General features: G+C 43.7%; 1 protein-coding gene across 1 annotated transcript in view; it reads right to left on the bottom strand.

Annotated features, from left to right (window-relative positions):
- Positions 1-18,038, bottom strand: part of ALK (ALK receptor tyrosine kinase) — a 113,346-nt gene that overhangs the window by 64,343 nt on the left and 30,965 nt on the right. The window contains exon 4 of the mRNA XM_033176744.1: positions 990-1,152. Coding sequence (XP_033032635.1) covers positions 990-1,152 — 163 coding nt within the window. The remainder of the gene's footprint in view (positions 1-989; positions 1,153-18,038) is intronic.

Here is an 18,038-nt window from a genome sequence, read left to right as displayed (position 1 = left end):
TTTCAGCCCCCGGAGGACATTGCTCCCACAAGGCATAGTGGTTTTGCTTTCCTTTTAACCTGCCCTGCCATGCTCCGTGGAGGGGCTGCGTGAGGCCCTGCCCCAGAACTCTGGAGGTGGAGGCTGCTTCTGGATGTGTAACTGTGGGGAGGCTCCTGACTCTCTGAGCCTCAGTGTCCTCATTTGTAAAATGAGGATGGCGGCACTGGCCTTGCCTAGACATAGAGCTCATTTAGGGGCTCCCCAGGTTTATCTAAGTCCAAGACTTGATCGAGCTCAGAGGTTCTAAAAGGCTGCATCGACATCAACTTGTTAGAACTGTCAGTTCTCAGCGCCTGCTCCAGACCTGCAGAACCAGAAGCTCCAGGAGGGGGTCTTGCAACCAGGGTCTCCACCAGCCCTCTAATCTTACCATTAGCTTCATTCGATGCCATGGCCTCAAAGTGGTCAAGTGGAGCTGGTCAAGGGCCAGCTCCTTGAGCCTGGCCCTGCTCTAAGGGAATACTGGGGGCTGGGGTAGGGTTGGGGCTGGGAGGAGCGTTCCAGCACAGTTTGCTCTGCTTACCAACAGTGAAGGCCCAGGAAAGGAGGTGCAAGGATAAGAGCATCAGTTTCAGGTGCATTGTGTTTCTGTTTCCCAAACATTTTACATGCATGCCTCATTTGAAGAGCATTAAGCAATATTCAATGAACAGGCCACCATAATTATCCTTATTAGCAATAATTCTGAAGCTAGCTCATGCATGCATACCACCTCCAGCAAGAGCCTGTGAGTTTCTTGAGGACAAAGAACACATCTTCTTTTGTTGCCATATTTCACTATCCCATATCTCCCCATCTCCAACCTCTACACCCCACTATGGGCCTGAGTCTGTGGCCTTTGAACCTTGGCATGCCTGGGCACCCCAGGAGCATGTACCCATAGGCAAGACTCCAGGCCTCTTCAGGAGGGGTGGTCTGCCCCTCCCCTCCCCCTCTCCCATACGCACCTGTAGGTGTCGGTGGCTGGCACCTTCCAGATCTGGATGCCCTTCAGGGGGCCCTCGCTCCCCACCTCCACGCTCAGGTTGGAGTTCTGGTAGGCGTTGTTGCACTGCGCCTGGGTGGGACCATGGGGTCCACTGGCCCCACATGTGGTGAACAGCCAATGAACTGTGGCACAAGAGGAGAGGCAGTCACTCATGTGATCAGGCCCTCCCTCCCCCAGTGGGCCTCCCTGGGTGACCTCTGCGATGTCTGCTCCATGGCCCCAAACCCTCCATCCAAGATGGTACCAAGGTCGGGGCAAGAAACACCAATCAGCCATCGAACTGGAAACTTCCGTAGAAAGTCTACTAGATACCAGACCCTGAGTCAGAGACAAAGATGGAGCAGACTTAAGATGGACCCTGGCCTTAAGAAGCTTATAGGCTTCTATGAGAGACCCAAAGGGATGCAACCAACAAAAATACAGGACAGCAAGAATAGCAAGCCACAGGAAGGCCCAGCCAACACTGCACTTGGGGAGTTCCAGGAAGGGGAGAAAGCCCCTGCTGGTGGGATAAGTGTGGGCAGTACCTGAGTCTTCTCCCAGGGTCTCACTGAGCCAAGCACACTGCTGGGCAAACAACAGGTGCTCAGTCTATGCTATTGTTGACCGCAACTAACCTGCTCCCAAAGGCTTAGCATTGCATATAGGAGCCTCTTAACTTGGAGACAATTGAAAAAGAGAATTGAAAGCTCTGTAATGCTACATTGGCCCAGGGACCCAGGCCGGTGGTGGGAGCAGGAGGCCCTGTTCTCCCGGGCCATGGCTTGGCCTGCCTGTCAGGCGCTCCCTCACAGACCTGCAGCAAGGCAAGGCAGGGCTCAGGCTCCTTATTAAAACCAGCTTGCATTTGGAAATGCAGTGAAAACAGCTTTCAGGCTCTCTATGCAACAGAGTATAAGAAATGGAAAAACAGGTAAAATTTGTCTTTGGTGCATGCTCCTCCTTTTCCCAGCCCCCCTCACCCAGTTCCTGGTGTTCTGTGTCCCACCCAATGTCCTTAGGTGGCCTTCTGGGGGCAACACAAGAACACTCAGCACAAACTGCCCCCCCACCCACTGTGGGCCATTTCCTTTCAAACTTTCTATCTTTGAGCCAGACCAAACCTTGGGGAGCTGTCAGATCTCATACTGGCCAGAATTCTAACATTTTTACAACCTATAAAAACCTTTAAAAAGGTGTTGTTGATAAACTACTTTTACTTAAAATACAAAAATCTTATAAGATTGCAGAAATTCCCTTGAAAGAGAGATTAAGTTCAAGTCTAAGGAAAATGATGGAAACATTAATTTGGGTGTGCATAATTTTGCTCACTAAAACAAAGTGATAACATTTCTGAAGACTGCACTAATTTAGTGATGCAAATATGAAAGCTTAACTTGCGTTGCTGATTATAAGCAATAGAATGAGACTGCTGTGGGCAGAGTTGCTAATCTGAAAACTGGGTCAGTTGTGGCGGGTTTTCGTCATGCTGCCCCTGGCCTGGAGTCTGGGAGATGGAAGTTCTGGGTGGGGTTCTAATGCATATGCTACTCAACACGGAGTCCTCAACACTTTTCTGGGCTTTTTTTTTTTTTTTTTTTTGGCAAAGGAAGATGTTGATTTCTGTTTGGTTTCTGAATGGTCATTTCAAGGGCTAGAAGGTAATGGAGCCATTCACTTTGGGTGTGAATGGCTGATTGTTAGTTTTCTGATTTTTTGTTTGTTTGTTTGACACAGGGTCTCAGTCTTGCTCTGGCTGAGGGCAGTGGGGCAATCATGGCTCACTGCAGCCTCGAGTTTCTGGGCTGAAGCAATCTTCCTGCCTCAGTCTCCTGAGTAGCTGGGACTATAGATCCACGCCACCAAGCCCAGCTAATTTTTAAAACTTTTTGTTGAGATGGGGGTCTCACTCTGTCACCCAGGCTGGAGTGCAGTGACACAATCATAGCTCACTGCAGCCTTGAAGTCCTGGGCTCAAGTGATCCTCCTGCCTCAGCCTCCCACAGTACTGGGATTATGGGCATGAATCACCATGCCTGGACTCTATTTTTATCATAAAGAGGGCAAACTTGCTAATTCAGACTCTTTATAAAGGCATTTTTAGCAGAGCTAGTTAGGCCAGTTGCCCTTTTACCCACTCCTGTGCCCAAAATATATACGTGGGCTGTGCTACATCACCACGTGAGGGGTGATGTGGAAAGAACACAGACTTTGAAAGCAGCATGAACACCAGGGTCTGGGGGCAGCTTCATCATTTATTGATTAGGGGATCTTGATCTAGTTCCTTTGTCTGTAAAAGAGGTTGGATTGGCATATTAAAAAAAAGCAAGGGGGTAGGAAAGTTTGCTGCCAAGTCCCAAACTCTAAAAATGTGAGTGTATCCTTGACTCCTGTCTGTACCCAAGGCTGGTGCTGTCCTGGACAGCAGGACATGTGGCCAGGGGAGTTTCTGTGAATACGGATCCCGTGCCAACAGCACCTGGGAATTTAAAGTCAGTGGGTTGGAAAAGACCCTGCATTGCCAAGACAATCCTAAACCAAAAGAACAAAGCTGGAGGCATCATGCTACCTGACTTCAAACTATACTACAAGGCTACAGTAACCAAAACAGCATGGTACTGGTACCAAAACAGAGATATAGAGCAATGGAACAGAACAGAGTCCTCAGAAATAATACCACACATCTACAGATCAGAGCCATCTGATCTTTGACAAACTTGACAAAAACAAGAAATGGGGAAAGGATTCCCTATTTAATAAATGGTGCTGGGAAAATTGGCTAGCCATAAGTAGAAAGCTGAAACTGGATCCTTTCCTTACTCCTTATACAAGAATTAATTCAAGATGGATTAGAGACTTAAATGTTAGACCTAAAACCATAAAAGCCCTAGAAGAAAACCTAGGTAATACCATACAGGACATAGGCATGGGCAAGGACTTCATGTCTAAAACACCAAAAGCAATGGCAACAAAAGCCAAAATTGACAAATGGTATCTAATTAAACTAAAGAGCTTCTGCACAACAAAAGAAACTACCATCAGAGCGAACAGGCAACCTACAGAATGGGAGAAAACTTTTACAAACTACTCATCTGACAAAGGGCTAATATCCAGAACCTACAAAGAACTCAATCAAATTTACAGGAAAAAAAACAAACAACCCCATCAAGAAGTGGGCAAAGGATATGAACAGACACTTCTCAAAAGAAGACATTCATACAGCCAACAGACACATGAAAAAATGCTCATCATCACTGGCCATCAGAGAAATGCAAATCAAAACCACATTGAGATACCATCTCACACCAGTTAGAATGGCAATCATTTAAAAATCAGGAAATAACAGGTGCTGGAGAGGATGTGGAGAAATAGGAACACTTTCACACTGTTGGTGGGACTGTAAACTAGTTCAACCATTGTGGAAAACAGTGTGGCAATTCCTCAAGGATCTAAAACTAGAAATACCATTTGACCCAGCCATCCCATTACTGGGTATATACCCAAAGGATTATAAGTCATGCTGCTATAAAGACACATGCACACGTATGTTTATTGTGGCACTATTCACAATGGCAAAGACTTGGAATCAACCCAGATGTCCATCAGTGACAGACTGGATTAACAAAATGTGGCACATATACACCATGGAATAGTATGCAGCCACAAAAAAGGATGAGTTTGTGTCCTTTGTAGGGACATGGATGTAGCTGGAAACCATCATTCTCAGCAAACTATCACAAGAACAGAAAATCAAATACCGCATGTTCTCACTGCTGGTGGGAATTGAACAATGAGATCACTTGGACACAGGAAGGGGAACATCACACACTGGGTCCTATTGTGGGGAGGAGGTAGGGGGTATAGATAGCATTAGAAGATATACCTAATGTAAATGACGAGTTAATGGGTGCAGCACACCAACATGGCACATGTATACATATGTAACAAACCTGCACATTGTGTACATGTACCCTAGAACTTAAAGTATAATAATAATAATAAAAGATTAAACAAATCATTACAAAATAAAAAGGCATTTCAGAGTGAAAAAATAATAATAAACTCAGTGGGTTGGGGAGGAGGATGGGGGCAGGAAGAAAAATAAAGCCTCAGAAAAGAAGTTGGGAAATCTACTCCTCTCCTTATCTATAGTTTCTTGAAACCTGTTCTGCAGACCCAGGCTTTCCTTACAGCAAGTAGCCTGGCTGTGAGGGTGGCCTTATCAATCACAGGGCAGAAGCATGGCAGTTCAGTTAGTTAATTCAACCCTGAAAATGAGGGAATACATGTATCTCTATTACATAGCTATGGTCTGACTGTGTCCCCACCCAAATCTCATCTTGAATTGTAGTTCCCATAATCCTCATGTGTCATGGGAGGGACCAGATAGAGATAATTGAATCATGGGGGAAGTTTTCCCCATACTGTTCTCATGGTAGTTCTCACAAGATCTGATGATTTTATAAGGGGCTTCCCCCTTCACTGGGCACTCATTTTTCTCCTTCCTCCCATCATGTGAAGAAGGATGTGTTTTGCTTCCCCTTCAGCCATAATTGTAAGTTTACTGAGGCCTCTCCAGCCATGCTGAACTGTGAGTCAATTAAACCTCTTGCCTTTATAAATTAGCCAGTCTCAGACATGTCTTTATTAGCAGCATGAGAATGGACTAATACATATATGAATACATATTCTCTCTCTATATATGAATACATATATATGTGTGTGTGTGTATATATATATATTATTATTATTTTCTTCTCAGTAGTGTGCTAGGGAAGAGATCTAAAGGTATGGGCTTGGCACACTACCTGAGCATCTCACCCTCAGTAGGAACCACTTCAGCCTAGGTTAAGATTATTCTAAGGGTTCTGAAATATTCCCAGAGATGCTGGGCTTCTACTTCTGACAAGGTGAGACATCTGCTGAGGGAGGAAGAGGGGTTTAGGCTTTGGATTCAGATAGGCTGTTTTCTCGTTCTGGATTTTGCTGCTGGCCAGCTGCGAGACATAAGGTAGATTGTACAACCTCTCTAAGCCTCAGTCTTTTAAATCTGAACAATTGGAGACTGTAAGACATACCACCTAGACTTTCTGTGAGAATTAGGTGATGACCTAGGCAAAGTGCTTAGCACAACATTCAGCATTAGAGATGCACGATGACTATGGTTTAAAACGTGTGTAACTTTGCATTCAAGTTTTCACTGTGGGAAGCAGATATCCAATCTCAAAATTTATGTCCCCCATTTCATAAAGGAGAGACTCCAGGGTCATTTCTCAATAAAAGGGACCTGTATTTTCCCAATTTAGTGGACATATATTAGTCTCCAGTGGTTTCCACACACAAAATTTTGTTTTGATTTTCAGTGATTTCAGATGGATGGGCCTAGAGAGGCAACACTTTCTAAAGTGGATTCCGTGGGAAGAGAGGATTTGCCATCCTGTGTCAGAGCCGTGATTTATCTTGCCAGAATTCTGTTGCTCCCAGCAGCCTTCAAGGCATGGTGGTCCTCCTTGCCTCGGATGGCTCTGACCCTCATAAATCTGCCCAGAGTTGCTTGGAATCAATTTATGATTTCCACTGGCACCGCCTCTGGGGGTATGGAGTTTCTGAGTTTATTGCTCATTGTACGAGGGCTGTCCTGCTTCTTGTGTGTGGGCTTGTCCTGCTCTAGCTTCATTCTGCTGGTTCCCTTTGTCCTTACTATCTGCAATCCTGTAGTCATCAGAGAATGTCACAGCACAGTGGGACCTTGCAGATCTCTGAATTCAGTGTTTTCCAAACCACCTGAGGACCTTTCACATACGGATTCTAGGGCCCTGCAGATTCAAATTCAGTAGATCCTGAGTAGGGATGAGAAGGTAATACTTGAAATATGTAAAAAACATTCTCAAGAGAATCTAATACTCAACAAGACTTGTACATTAGTCTTACATACCTAATTGTCCAGGTGGAGAGACAGCAGACTAGGAAGCAGAAGTGACTTTTCTGAGCCTATCAGTACTGGAGAAAGAACCAAAATTGAGGGTTCCGCCTTCTCTGTCCAAGGGTCCTTTGGGGGTGATTAAACCCTTCCCAGATTTCTGCCTTGAAGACTTCCAAGCCTTGTCTAATTGTCCCTACATGAGTCCCTGATCCACCTTGTCTTTTTCAGAACCTTACTTAATACCAGAATCTGATTTTCGTGATTGATCCATCAGAGCTGTGGGTACCTGTGACTTTGCATAAGGGGACTCTTGTTATTCTGTTTTGTTTATAGTGTCTCCCTGAAGCTGCTCCATACACTATTGACCTCTCTTAGCTGCGCACTGGACTGAGACTTGCCAGGGACAGACTCTCATTAATTCCACATCCTTGCCCAAGGGGTAGGCTCTTGCTTTAAGTAGGAAGAATCTGGCAGGTACTTCGGGCAGGGGAGACATGAGATCAGCTCTATGCTAAGACAGGTTGAGTCAGAATCATGAGGAGACAGGTAGATCCTAGGTTGATTTTCAAAAGTGTTGCTGAAGTGGAAGGCAATGGGCACAACTTTGTGGATCAAAGTGAGCAGGTCTAAAACCCAAGAGGCAAGAGAATTAGCAAGAGTGGTTCCAGGGGACAGGAGGAGTCAAGGTGAGCCTTGATCGCCAGGTAGAAGCTGTGTGCTTCCTGACTTGCTTTGTCCTTCTTCCTGGGTAAGGAGTTGGGGTGGGAGGCTGTACCTCAGGCACCTGAGAGGTAATCTCCACTCACAAAAGGGGCGAAAACCTCTCAGTGTTTACTGTGCACCTAACATAGGCCAGTCACTGCGCTTTCACGCATGCATGAAATGCGTTATGCTTGCTGCAACTTTGTTGTGCTACAAGTGGAGTTACAGTATTCCCTCTAAAAATCAGGAAATTCAAGTTCAGAGGAGTTGAGTGACTGGTCTGCAGCATACGAAGTAGATAACTGGTTACACCAGGAACTAAATGTAGATCTTCTGAGTCTAAGTTCAAGGCTTGAAAAGGGGCTTGGCTCCCCAGGAAATCCCTAGGAAACACTTTTGAGTGTTTGTTTGTTTTTTCTTTTGAAATCCCTGAGCCTGGGGCTCAGTTCTAGCCAGGACAGACCATATCAAGGTTGCTCAGGCCCAGAGAGTAGGCAGGCCACTATGAGGGGACAGGTGAGAGTGTGGTCAGTGTACTGAGGTGAGTGACACTCCATCCCAGAAAGTCCCGCAGTGGCCCCTGTAGTCACTTAGCCTAGCGGAGCGTGGGCTGTGCAGGGTCAAAGGTATCAGCCAAGCAGAGAAGGTACTCAGGGTGAGGCGCTGGTCCCCAGAGAGGACCTGGGAGCAAGGCAGTGTCATAAGGGAAACCTAGTAACTGGAGTGTTTACAAGGTCAGTATGCAGAGACATTAGAAAGAGAGACTGTGTCATAAGCAATAGGATAAAAATCTCAGTTTTTGGAGAGAAGATCAGCACAGTGAGACTAGCAGTGAGGCTGGCTAGATGCCGAGCAGATAATCTAAGGGTCCTCATATCTCCCCTCCTGAGGGTCTGCTTTGGTCCCTGAAGCCCTATGGAGCTGTAGGAGGATCGAATGGTCTCCAGGGAGGATCTGGGATGGGGGGCAGAGGAGGGAGGTCACCTGCCTCTTTCCTCTTCTCTCAAACAAACAAACCAACCTATTTTATTAATACTCATTTATGAAAGAAAAAAAAAAGAACTGCCTTATCTCTTTCTTACACATACCACATACTGGAAACATAGTTTAATACTCATTCACATCTAAACTGCATAAAGAGCTCACAAATATCAAAATACTGATTGGTTATAGACAGTTGGGTACAGAAAAGTCTATTAAGCACTGGGTTTCATTTTAAGTACATTGCAGCACCCTCCAAGAAGAAACAAATCAATTAGTAATAAACAGTACACCACTAAAAAAAAAATAGGCTCGACAGTGATTGTCCTGGTTTTATTACTGCTGCTAAGCCATCTCGTCTGTTCAATTCAATGCAAAGAAATAAAGCATAATACAAAGGAAAGTAAGTTCTCGATCATCACTATTAATCACAGCAGTAAGGATCTGCCTCAGTTTGGAGGCCTGTGTGTTTTGTACCACAGAAGAGCGCTCAATGCCTCATGTGGATCATTTGTGCAATTTTTATTCAGATCCAAAGCATTGAATTTCATCCACATCCATTGACTGAACTAAATGCCATGGATGCTGTGGCATACAGAATCATCTTGATGGGCACCCTAGGTCCCAGTAAATAAAAATCATGACCAAAATCCAGGCAAATATAATAATTCACCCATTTCTTTTTTTGAGACAAAGTCTTGCTCTATTACCAAGGCTGAAGTACAGCAGCACGATCTTGGCTCACTGCAACCTCCACCTCCTGGGCTCAAGCAATCCTACCACCTCAGACTCCAGAGTAGCTGGGACCACAGGCACATGCCACCATGCTCAGCTAAATTTTAAAGTTTCTGTAGAGATGCGGTCTCACTGTATTACCCAGACTGGTCTTGAACTCATGGGCTCAAGTGATCCATGGCCTTCCAAAGTGCTGGCATTACAGGCATGAGCCACCACGCCTGGCCTCCATATTTTCTCTTTTTGAAGAAACTGGGCTATTTGACCTGCAGCATTTCCATGAGTCTGAATTTTGCTGAATCCTTCTCCATGGTGCAGTTCAACATGTTCCCTGTCCTGCAGATTGCTAACTAGATCCTTTTGCAAGACTATACAGGTCATGTTCTTTCATCAGGAGATATTTTGTGCCTGATTATTGCTTTTTTCATGTTAGCACTTATCAAACAAAGCTCAATGCTTAGATGCATTTATTTATTGCAAGTTGCAAAATAATGTTTTTTTTTTGTTGTTGTTTTTTGTTTTTTTTTTTTTTTGAGACAGAGTCTCGCTCTGTCGCCCGGGCTGGAGTGCAGTGGCGGGATCTCAGCTCACTGCAAGCTCCGCCTCCCGGGTTCACGCCATTCTCCTGCCTCAGCCTCCTGAGTAGCTGGGACTACAGGCGCCCGCCACCGCGCCCAGCTAATTTTTTGTATTTTTAGTAGAGACAGGGTTTCACTGTGGTCTCGATCTCCTGACCTTGTGATCCACCCGCCTCGGCCTCCCAAAGTGCTAGGATTACAGGCGTGAGCCACCGCGCCCGGCCTCAAAATAATGTTATTCTACTTATTTATCTCTTTTCTCATACATTAGTTGGAATATATTTATAAAAAGATGTTCCCCCTAATCTACTATTTGGGTTACTGAGTAATATAGTTCATGTAGAAAATGCAGAATAAATGCTCAATTCTTTCTCCTTACGTATACATTTCAGGATACTGAGCTGGTTCTCTATCATCCTCTGAAGCTGGTCAATTAACTGTACATCATTATGAATCCATGAATTTAAACGTATTTTTGAGTTTTAATTAATCACTAATACTATCCTCTGAAAGCTCAAATGATCACATCTTTGGTCAGTGGTAGCCTCCCGGGTCCTTTTGACATGACCCTAGTAGACTTTTAAAGCTTCTTTGCTATATGATATGACAAAATGTTTCTTCTCCAGACCTGGAATCAACCATTTCCTCAAAAGCCCTGATTTCTTTTACTGGGAAAAAATGTATTTTAAGTACATATTCTGGGTGCTGTGGAGGTTTTTTGCTACTGGGTTGGTAATTGTCTCTATTTTTTTGAGTGAACAGAGCTAGGAAATATATATATGTGCATGCATATATGTATATCAGTATAAACATACATCTATATGAAATAAACATACATATGTATATGACAAGTACATCATGAGTTCATATTGATATTTCCAGCTGAAATTCAGGATGACAGGACTTTTTATTTAACCTCGTCTATATCGTATCTGCATTTCTTTTTTCACACGGAGAACCATGTCTCTCAGGAACACATGTGATAGTCGAATTAGAATATATTGTAATTATTCATTTACTTTACCTCTCCTTACACACAGTATTAGAGTCACAATGCTTTACTACTACCACCGTTATTAATATAAAAATCGAGAGCATTCAACTTTTTTGTGTGTGTATGTTCTTTCCATTCTCCTGTGATTTTGTGTGGTGTACTATACATAGCTGCTCTGGGCAGAAAGCCATTATATATGCTTCTCTTTCCTCTTTATCCCTTACTTAGTCATAGTTCTGTAAGAATTCATATTTATTGCTCACATCAGTCATTATGCTGCTATTTGTCTAGTCATTTTTGTTGTCTGAAGCTTGTTTTAAAGTAAATTCCTCAGAAAGGGGTCACTGGAGAAATATTCCTTGAATTATTTGGGTGTTGATATTTTTCCCTAGAGTATCTTAAAGATTCTACTCTATTTTCTTGTTATACAAAGTGTTGCTGTCAAAAACTCCGGTAATTTTAAATTTCTTTCTCTAATAAGTCGCTTGCTATTTTACTTAGGTGTTGAAAGTATTTTTTTTTCTTTTTATTTAAAGTCTAGCAATTTTACTAGAATACACATTGGTACCGTTCATTCTGGGTCAATATTCTTAGGTATACAGTGTGCTCTTTTAGTAAGCAGCTTCAACAAGGATATTTTCCTGGAGGTATACTTTTAAGTATTTTGTTTTGTTCCAGTTATTCAGTTTTCTTCTTCAGGTCTTTCTATTATTTGTATGTTGGATCTTCATGTGTAGTCTAGTAAAATTGCTGGACTTCAAATAAAAAGAAAAAAAATACTTTGGGCACCTAAGCAAAATAGCAAGTGACTTATTAAAGAAGGAAATGTAAAATTATCAGAGTTTTTGACAGCAACACTTTATATAACAAGAAAATAGAGTCTTTGATGTATGTTATCTTTTCCATTTAAAAAAATGTCCTCTTTTTACTGCTGTTTCTTGTAAGGCATAAACTATTGTGTTTATTGGCTTTTTGTTCCTTCCCTTAATAGGTTAGCCTTCATTTTTAAAAATAGTTTTTCATTTATTGCAAATTCTTTTCTGAGTTCTAGCACCACATTTCTGAGTTTTTCTTACACTGACTTATGTTATTTTTCATGTCTTGTATCATTGTTTTAGTGTCTGTTAGCTCATTTTAAAAAATAACAGAAGGTTAGATTCTGACTCATCCAATAAGCATGTCTTTCTGGCATGATTTTATTTTCTGTAGGTTTGTTATTTTGCTCTCTGTGTCCTGTTTTGTTTTCTTATTTTAATTTTGAATGACATTTGATCTCGATGCTCTTCTGTTATTACCTAATTTTATGTGAGATTAGTTTTCCTGAAGTTTTAGGGTTCAGGAGCTTTTTTATTTCACAGAACTCCCTCTACTCCTTTTTTTAAATACAGTGTTCAAAAATATGACAGTTTGGCCAGGTGTGGTGGCTCATGCATGTAATCCCAGCACTTTGGGAGGGTGAGGCGGGTGAATCACCCGAGGTCAGGAGTTCGAGACCAGACTGGCCAACATGGTAAAACTGTTTCTACTAAAAATATAAAAATTAGCTGGGTGTGGTGTAGGTGCCTGTAATCCCAGCTACTTGGGAGGCTGAGGCAGGTGAATCACCTGAATCCAGGAGGCTAAGGTTGCAGCAAGCTCAGATCATGCCACTGCACTCCAGCTTGGGTGACGGAGGGAGACTCTGCCTCAAAAAAAAAAAAAAAAAAGAGGCAGTTTGCTTTCTAAGGTTTCTGTTTCTTTCCTTTACTTTTATCTGGACATTCTCTTATTTATTTATTCTCTATTATCCCTTTCCTACTCAATATTGATTTTACCCTCAGAACTTTCTTCTCTAAGTGGGCCCTTTCCTGGAATGAGGTTTGCTGGCCAGGCTGCTCCAGCCCCTTCAGATCCGACTGTGGTACTCACGGTCCCCTGCACTGGGCAAAGCTGCTCCCACTTTCAGAAGCTGCTCTCATACTGGCTTTCTGTAATTTCTAGCAACTATCTCTTGGTTATTTAGGGGTTCTCCTGTTCTCAGGCCTGTTTCTTTCCTGTCTTATATCTGGTACAGATGCTGATGCCACGCAGGTCTTTTGGTTGTTGGTGCTTTGGCCTATCTCACTTGCGTTTTGAAGTTTTAGGGGAATGCCTTATCTTCACATTCTGCTGTCCATGTTGTTCACGGGTTTTCAGTTTTGATATATGGTTGTTCTGTGTTTACCTAGGGATTTGGAAAGATTAAAAAAGAACTATGCTGTTACCACCATCACTGCCCTCTTCCCAGAATCCTTGAAACATTTTTTAAATGTAGAAATCATTTGAGCTCATTCGCTATGATGAGCCCCTGTCTGCCATCTATCTGTCAGAGCCCTCACCTGCGTTTCTATTCCTGGGCTGCAGGTGTGTTTTCCAGATTTCACCTCAGGGACATCTCTGGTGACCATGATCTCGAATCTGCCTTTACATTATGCTCTGCCTATTTTCAATACAGCCCACTAAGTATAATTTAACCTTTTCTTGATAGTGCTACTCAGACTTAATGAGTTGTTTAGGGCTCTTTGACTCATCACTAAATGGCCTCAGGCATAAATATTTTATAGTGACTCTCTGTCTCTCCTGGCAGGTGTCTCTCTACTGCAGCATGTCCACCCATGTTTAATTTTATTTTACCTCCAAGGTCAGGTGAGGGCATGAGAGTGGCCCTACCCCTCTTCATGTATCAGGCTAAGTGGCAGTTAACTACAGAAAACCTTTATGTCACAGTTTTGGGACATATTTATATTTTGGCATTTATATTTGGTGGATGGTGGAAGGTACTGGAAGTCTAACTTCAGATAAAAGGAGGTTATCATGATTCTGAATGAACAGGGTTGAGAATGTTGAGGCTTTCAATTTCAATGGACAATTTATGGTACATTTCTGTAGCATCTCCGTCCTCCAGTAAGTCTAGCTCCTTACAACCACGATAGGTCAGTAGACAGGGAAGAAAGAAACACCGTGACTTTTGTCTCATATGTCATGCAATCATATAGAAAAGTTAAGCAATTGGCCAGTGACTGCAAAGCAAACCTGGGGCTAAGTGAGGAGGGGCACATCACCTTTTCTCTTTCTACAACACAAACTGTTTCAGTTGATGAATTTTCCATGCTGTTCTTCCAGCTTGTTTCTCAGAGTGAATTTATTTGCATGCATGTGCACACACATGTGCTTGTACACATACTTGCACATATGCTTGCGTGTGCACCTGTGAGCACCTGCCCATGTGTGCCTGTGTACACGCACCCACCCTGTTCATTCAGGCAAAGCCTTTTCTCTGGTTCTTTTTGGACGATGAGAAGTTAGGGGTGGTGACAATAACAATGATCACACCGGCCCTGTCTTTTACTAGATATGCTCACACACATGATCTCATTTTTCCTTTTATATTGTTTCCTTTGCTCCAGACACAGTTCCTCTAGACAGGTGGAGTGCCTGATAATGCTGAAGTATCCCATGGAACAAAGACCAGAGGCCCATCTCCCTCCCTACTGGAAGGCAGACACCCCTTGTTGGAGAGGGACTTCCAAGTGAGCTTACCCCCATCAACAGGGCAGCAACCCGGGGCTGTCTAGATAAAAGCTGCTTTCAGGGCTGAATTACCCGAAACAGCTCTGACACCCAGCGATCTGCAGGAGATTTTAATGGCTCCTGTGATGGCTGATGTATTGTGTTCTCAGCCACCCCCTGCTCCCCAAGGGAAAGTCAGGAACACAAGGGAGAAGAGAAAGGTCATGGGAAAAACACTATCCTGAAAGCAGAGCTGTAAAAATTAAGTTAAGGGAGGCCTCAGGGCTAATTTGGTTATTTCTAACTTGGCTTCAGGCCAGAGTCGGGCCAATACTGTGTCTGATATCGAGCTGGGTGCTGTGGACTCACCCATCTGCAGGTTACGCATAATGGATTTGGTTTTGAGGCTTCAGTGGGAAGTGGTTGGTGGTTTAAATACCAGCTCTGCCACACTGAAGCCCAAAAGGTCACGGACTTCTGCCTTGTCCATTCTTGTCTGCAGATGGGAGAGATTTAATCTAGTGCATCACCATAGGGGTTATGTGATTAGGACTCACGGCCTTCTGTTGTAAGGTTCACTGGCACCTAAAAGAGAGGCAAACGTGTGGGAAGCCCCAGCCCCTCACTCCTTTATTCTAAGTCATTCCTGCTCGTTATTTGGTTCTAACTCATGATGACTGAAATCTCTACAAGGCCCTTGGGAAATGCCTCTGACAGATGAGCAGACGGAGGAGAAGGCAGCCCAACTGGTTAGGGGATTTGGAGCTAGAAAGATGTCCCGACTTCCAGGTCTAGGTCCCAGATCCTCTAAAATGAATTGGAGGACTGAGACACACATGAGAAGATATGATATCCAAATGTCAAGGGTAGAAAAGAAAGCAGTGGGGAAGCATTAGGACCAAATATTAGACCAAGGAGAGAAGGCAAAGTGTGTAAGACTAGAGGACTAGAAAAAAGAAGGGAAGAGATGCTTCTCTCCTATTTTTGTCTGTAATGCAGTCATGGTGGCTGGAGATGTGGCAGCCACTTTGCAACCATGAGGCAACAAACATGAGGAAGATGCCAAGAGGCTCTCAGAGATGTGAGTCTTGACATTATTGGGCTCTGGATAATGACAATAGTCACTTCTAGGGCCACTGAATTAACAGCAGCAGTCACCTATGAAATAATTTTGGTTGTAGGACTGGAGTAGTCCTTGGGCTCCCAGCCATTGGCTGGATCTTCAACCTCAATGAAGCCTCCCAGAATCAAGATCTCCCAGTTACTTGCAATGAAACAGCACTGACCAGAGAATCCTTCTGCTGTCTCTCAAACAGCAATGCCAGCTTGGATTGGGACCAACTTTCCCATGCTTTTCAGACACTGCACGTGGCCTTCTGCCTGACTTCTTTGGTGAAGAGCCAGGCACCCAGGTCACTCTCCCGGCCTAGTCTGCTCAGCCAAGGCATGCTCCCCTACTCCACTCTCAACCCACCCTCTGCTGTGTCTCAGTGCACTTCACCATTAAGGCCTTCAGAGCTTTGGGTGTTGCAGGGATATTGTGGAAGGCCTTGAAGATTTCCCCAGGTTACACCAGCCTAGAGTAAGAAGTAGGATCTTGATATTAGTAGCCAGTAGCATATTCCCGATTCTGCTCCCACGTCATTCAAGGAACCTGAAGTTTTTTACCTCGATACTTCATTTTTAGGGCTCGCATTCACACACATGTGTGCTCAGCCACCATCAGCCCTGCCCTCTTGACCTGCTTTATTATTTTCACAGCACATCCCTCTGAAATGATGCCATCTGTACACTAGTTTGCTCTCTGCATTAGCACGTATACTCTATAAAGAGTAGGCCTTGTCTGTTTTGTTCACTGCTTTCTGTCCAGGGCCTAAAACAGGGCTAGTCACAGAAAGGGTGGTTAATAAATTTTTGTTAAATGAAAAACAAAACCAAAGCAAAATGAAATAGAAAGAAGAGAGTAGCCCAAATGTCAGCTCCAAACCCACCTGAGTGCTCAGAAGGAGGTGGTCATGCATGCAGTGGGTACAGTGAGTGGGTGGTGAGACACTTTTGATCCTTTGGGGCTCCTGTTCTAGTGTTAGAATGCTTAAGATGGACAAACCAGAGTGTTTTGGTTAGTGTAAGTGGATGTTTGCTGAAAGGTCTTTTGTCTCTTACCCATGATTGGAAAGGGGTGGGATTCTGAGGAGCTGGCACACACTCTCACATACTCTGTTGAACACACACAAGCACACACACCAGCCCACACTAATAACATGCATGCACACACACATCCAAAACGCAGGGTGCTCTGGTTTTTTTGTTTGTTTGTTTTTGTTTTTTTCAGACAGAATCTTACCCTGTCACCCAGGCTGGAGTACAGTAGTGATATCTTAGCTCACTACAACCTCTGCTTCCTGGGGTCAAGTGATTCTCATGCCTCAGCCTCTCAAGTAGCTGAGATTACAGGCACATGCCACCACACTGGCTAATTTTTTGTATTTTCTGTAGAGACAGGATTTTGCCATGTTGGCCAGGCTGGTCTTGAACTCCTGACCTCAAGTGATCTGCCCACCTTGGCTTCCCAAAGTGCTGGGATTACAGGCATGAGCCACTGCACCTGGCTGAGCCCTGTGTTTTTAAGAAAACACGTGAGTCCTACTCCTTAGCAGCGTGGCCACTCCCCCAATCCCATGTCTGATGAAACAGATTGGCTGATAGACTGAATGGTCTAGTTAGTAGGATCACAATCATAAAGTCAGTTGAGTGGAAAGAAATAGTCCTCTTTCCAGGAAATGATTTTGAAGCCAAGGGAGTTTTTCTGATTCTCAGTTAGGTTGCTGGACAACCCCACACTAAGCCTTATTTTCTTACTTTTTAACATTTTTCCTGGAATATGATCATTATTAGATCTGCCAATCACTTACTAAAAAGTAATAAAAATTACATGACTACAATTTGCTCTTATCTTATGATGAAGACACTGTCAATATTCACCATAAAAACAAATCAGGGCTGGGCACAGTGGCTCACGCCTGTAATCTCAGTACTTTGGGAGGCCTAGGCGAGTGGATCACCTGAGGTGAGAAGTTCGAGACCAGCCTGGCCAACATGGTGAAACCCCATCTCTACTAAAAATGTGAAAATTAGCTGGATGTGGTGGCAGGCACCTGTAATCCCAGCTACTCGGGAGGCTGAGGCAGGATAATTGCTTGAACCCAGGAGGCAGAGGTTGCAGTGAGCCAAGATTGTACCATTGCACTCCAGCCTAGGTGACAAGAGCAAAACTCCATCTCAAAAAAAATAAATAAATAAAATAAAAAATCTACACCCCCAAAACAAACAAACAGAAAAACAAGCCTTTCCAATCCAATCACTTCAAATTTGTTTGAAAGAATTTTCGTGAACAAGGTTTTGATGCATCCATTATTTTTAAGATCTTGATAAGTTTTAGAAGACTAAAGATCCTCTTTTAAATTATACCAACGACAGGATTTTGGGGGCAATCCTGTATACCCCACACAAATCATTTATTTCCCCCAAGGAGAGTTTGAGGGCTTTACCCGAAAACTGATGATCAATTGGGTTGGGGGAATTGACTGA

Source organism: Trachypithecus francoisi, unplaced genomic scaffold, assembly GCF_009764315.1.
Source record: "Trachypithecus francoisi isolate TF-2019V2 unplaced genomic scaffold, Tfra_2.0 Lachesis_group17, whole genome shotgun sequence".
NCBI classification, from domain to species: domain Eukaryota; kingdom Metazoa; phylum Chordata; class Mammalia; order Primates; family Cercopithecidae; genus Trachypithecus; species Trachypithecus francoisi.
The sequence above is the reverse complement of the archived record's forward strand: the minus strand, read 5'-3'. Positions and strand labels throughout refer to the sequence as shown.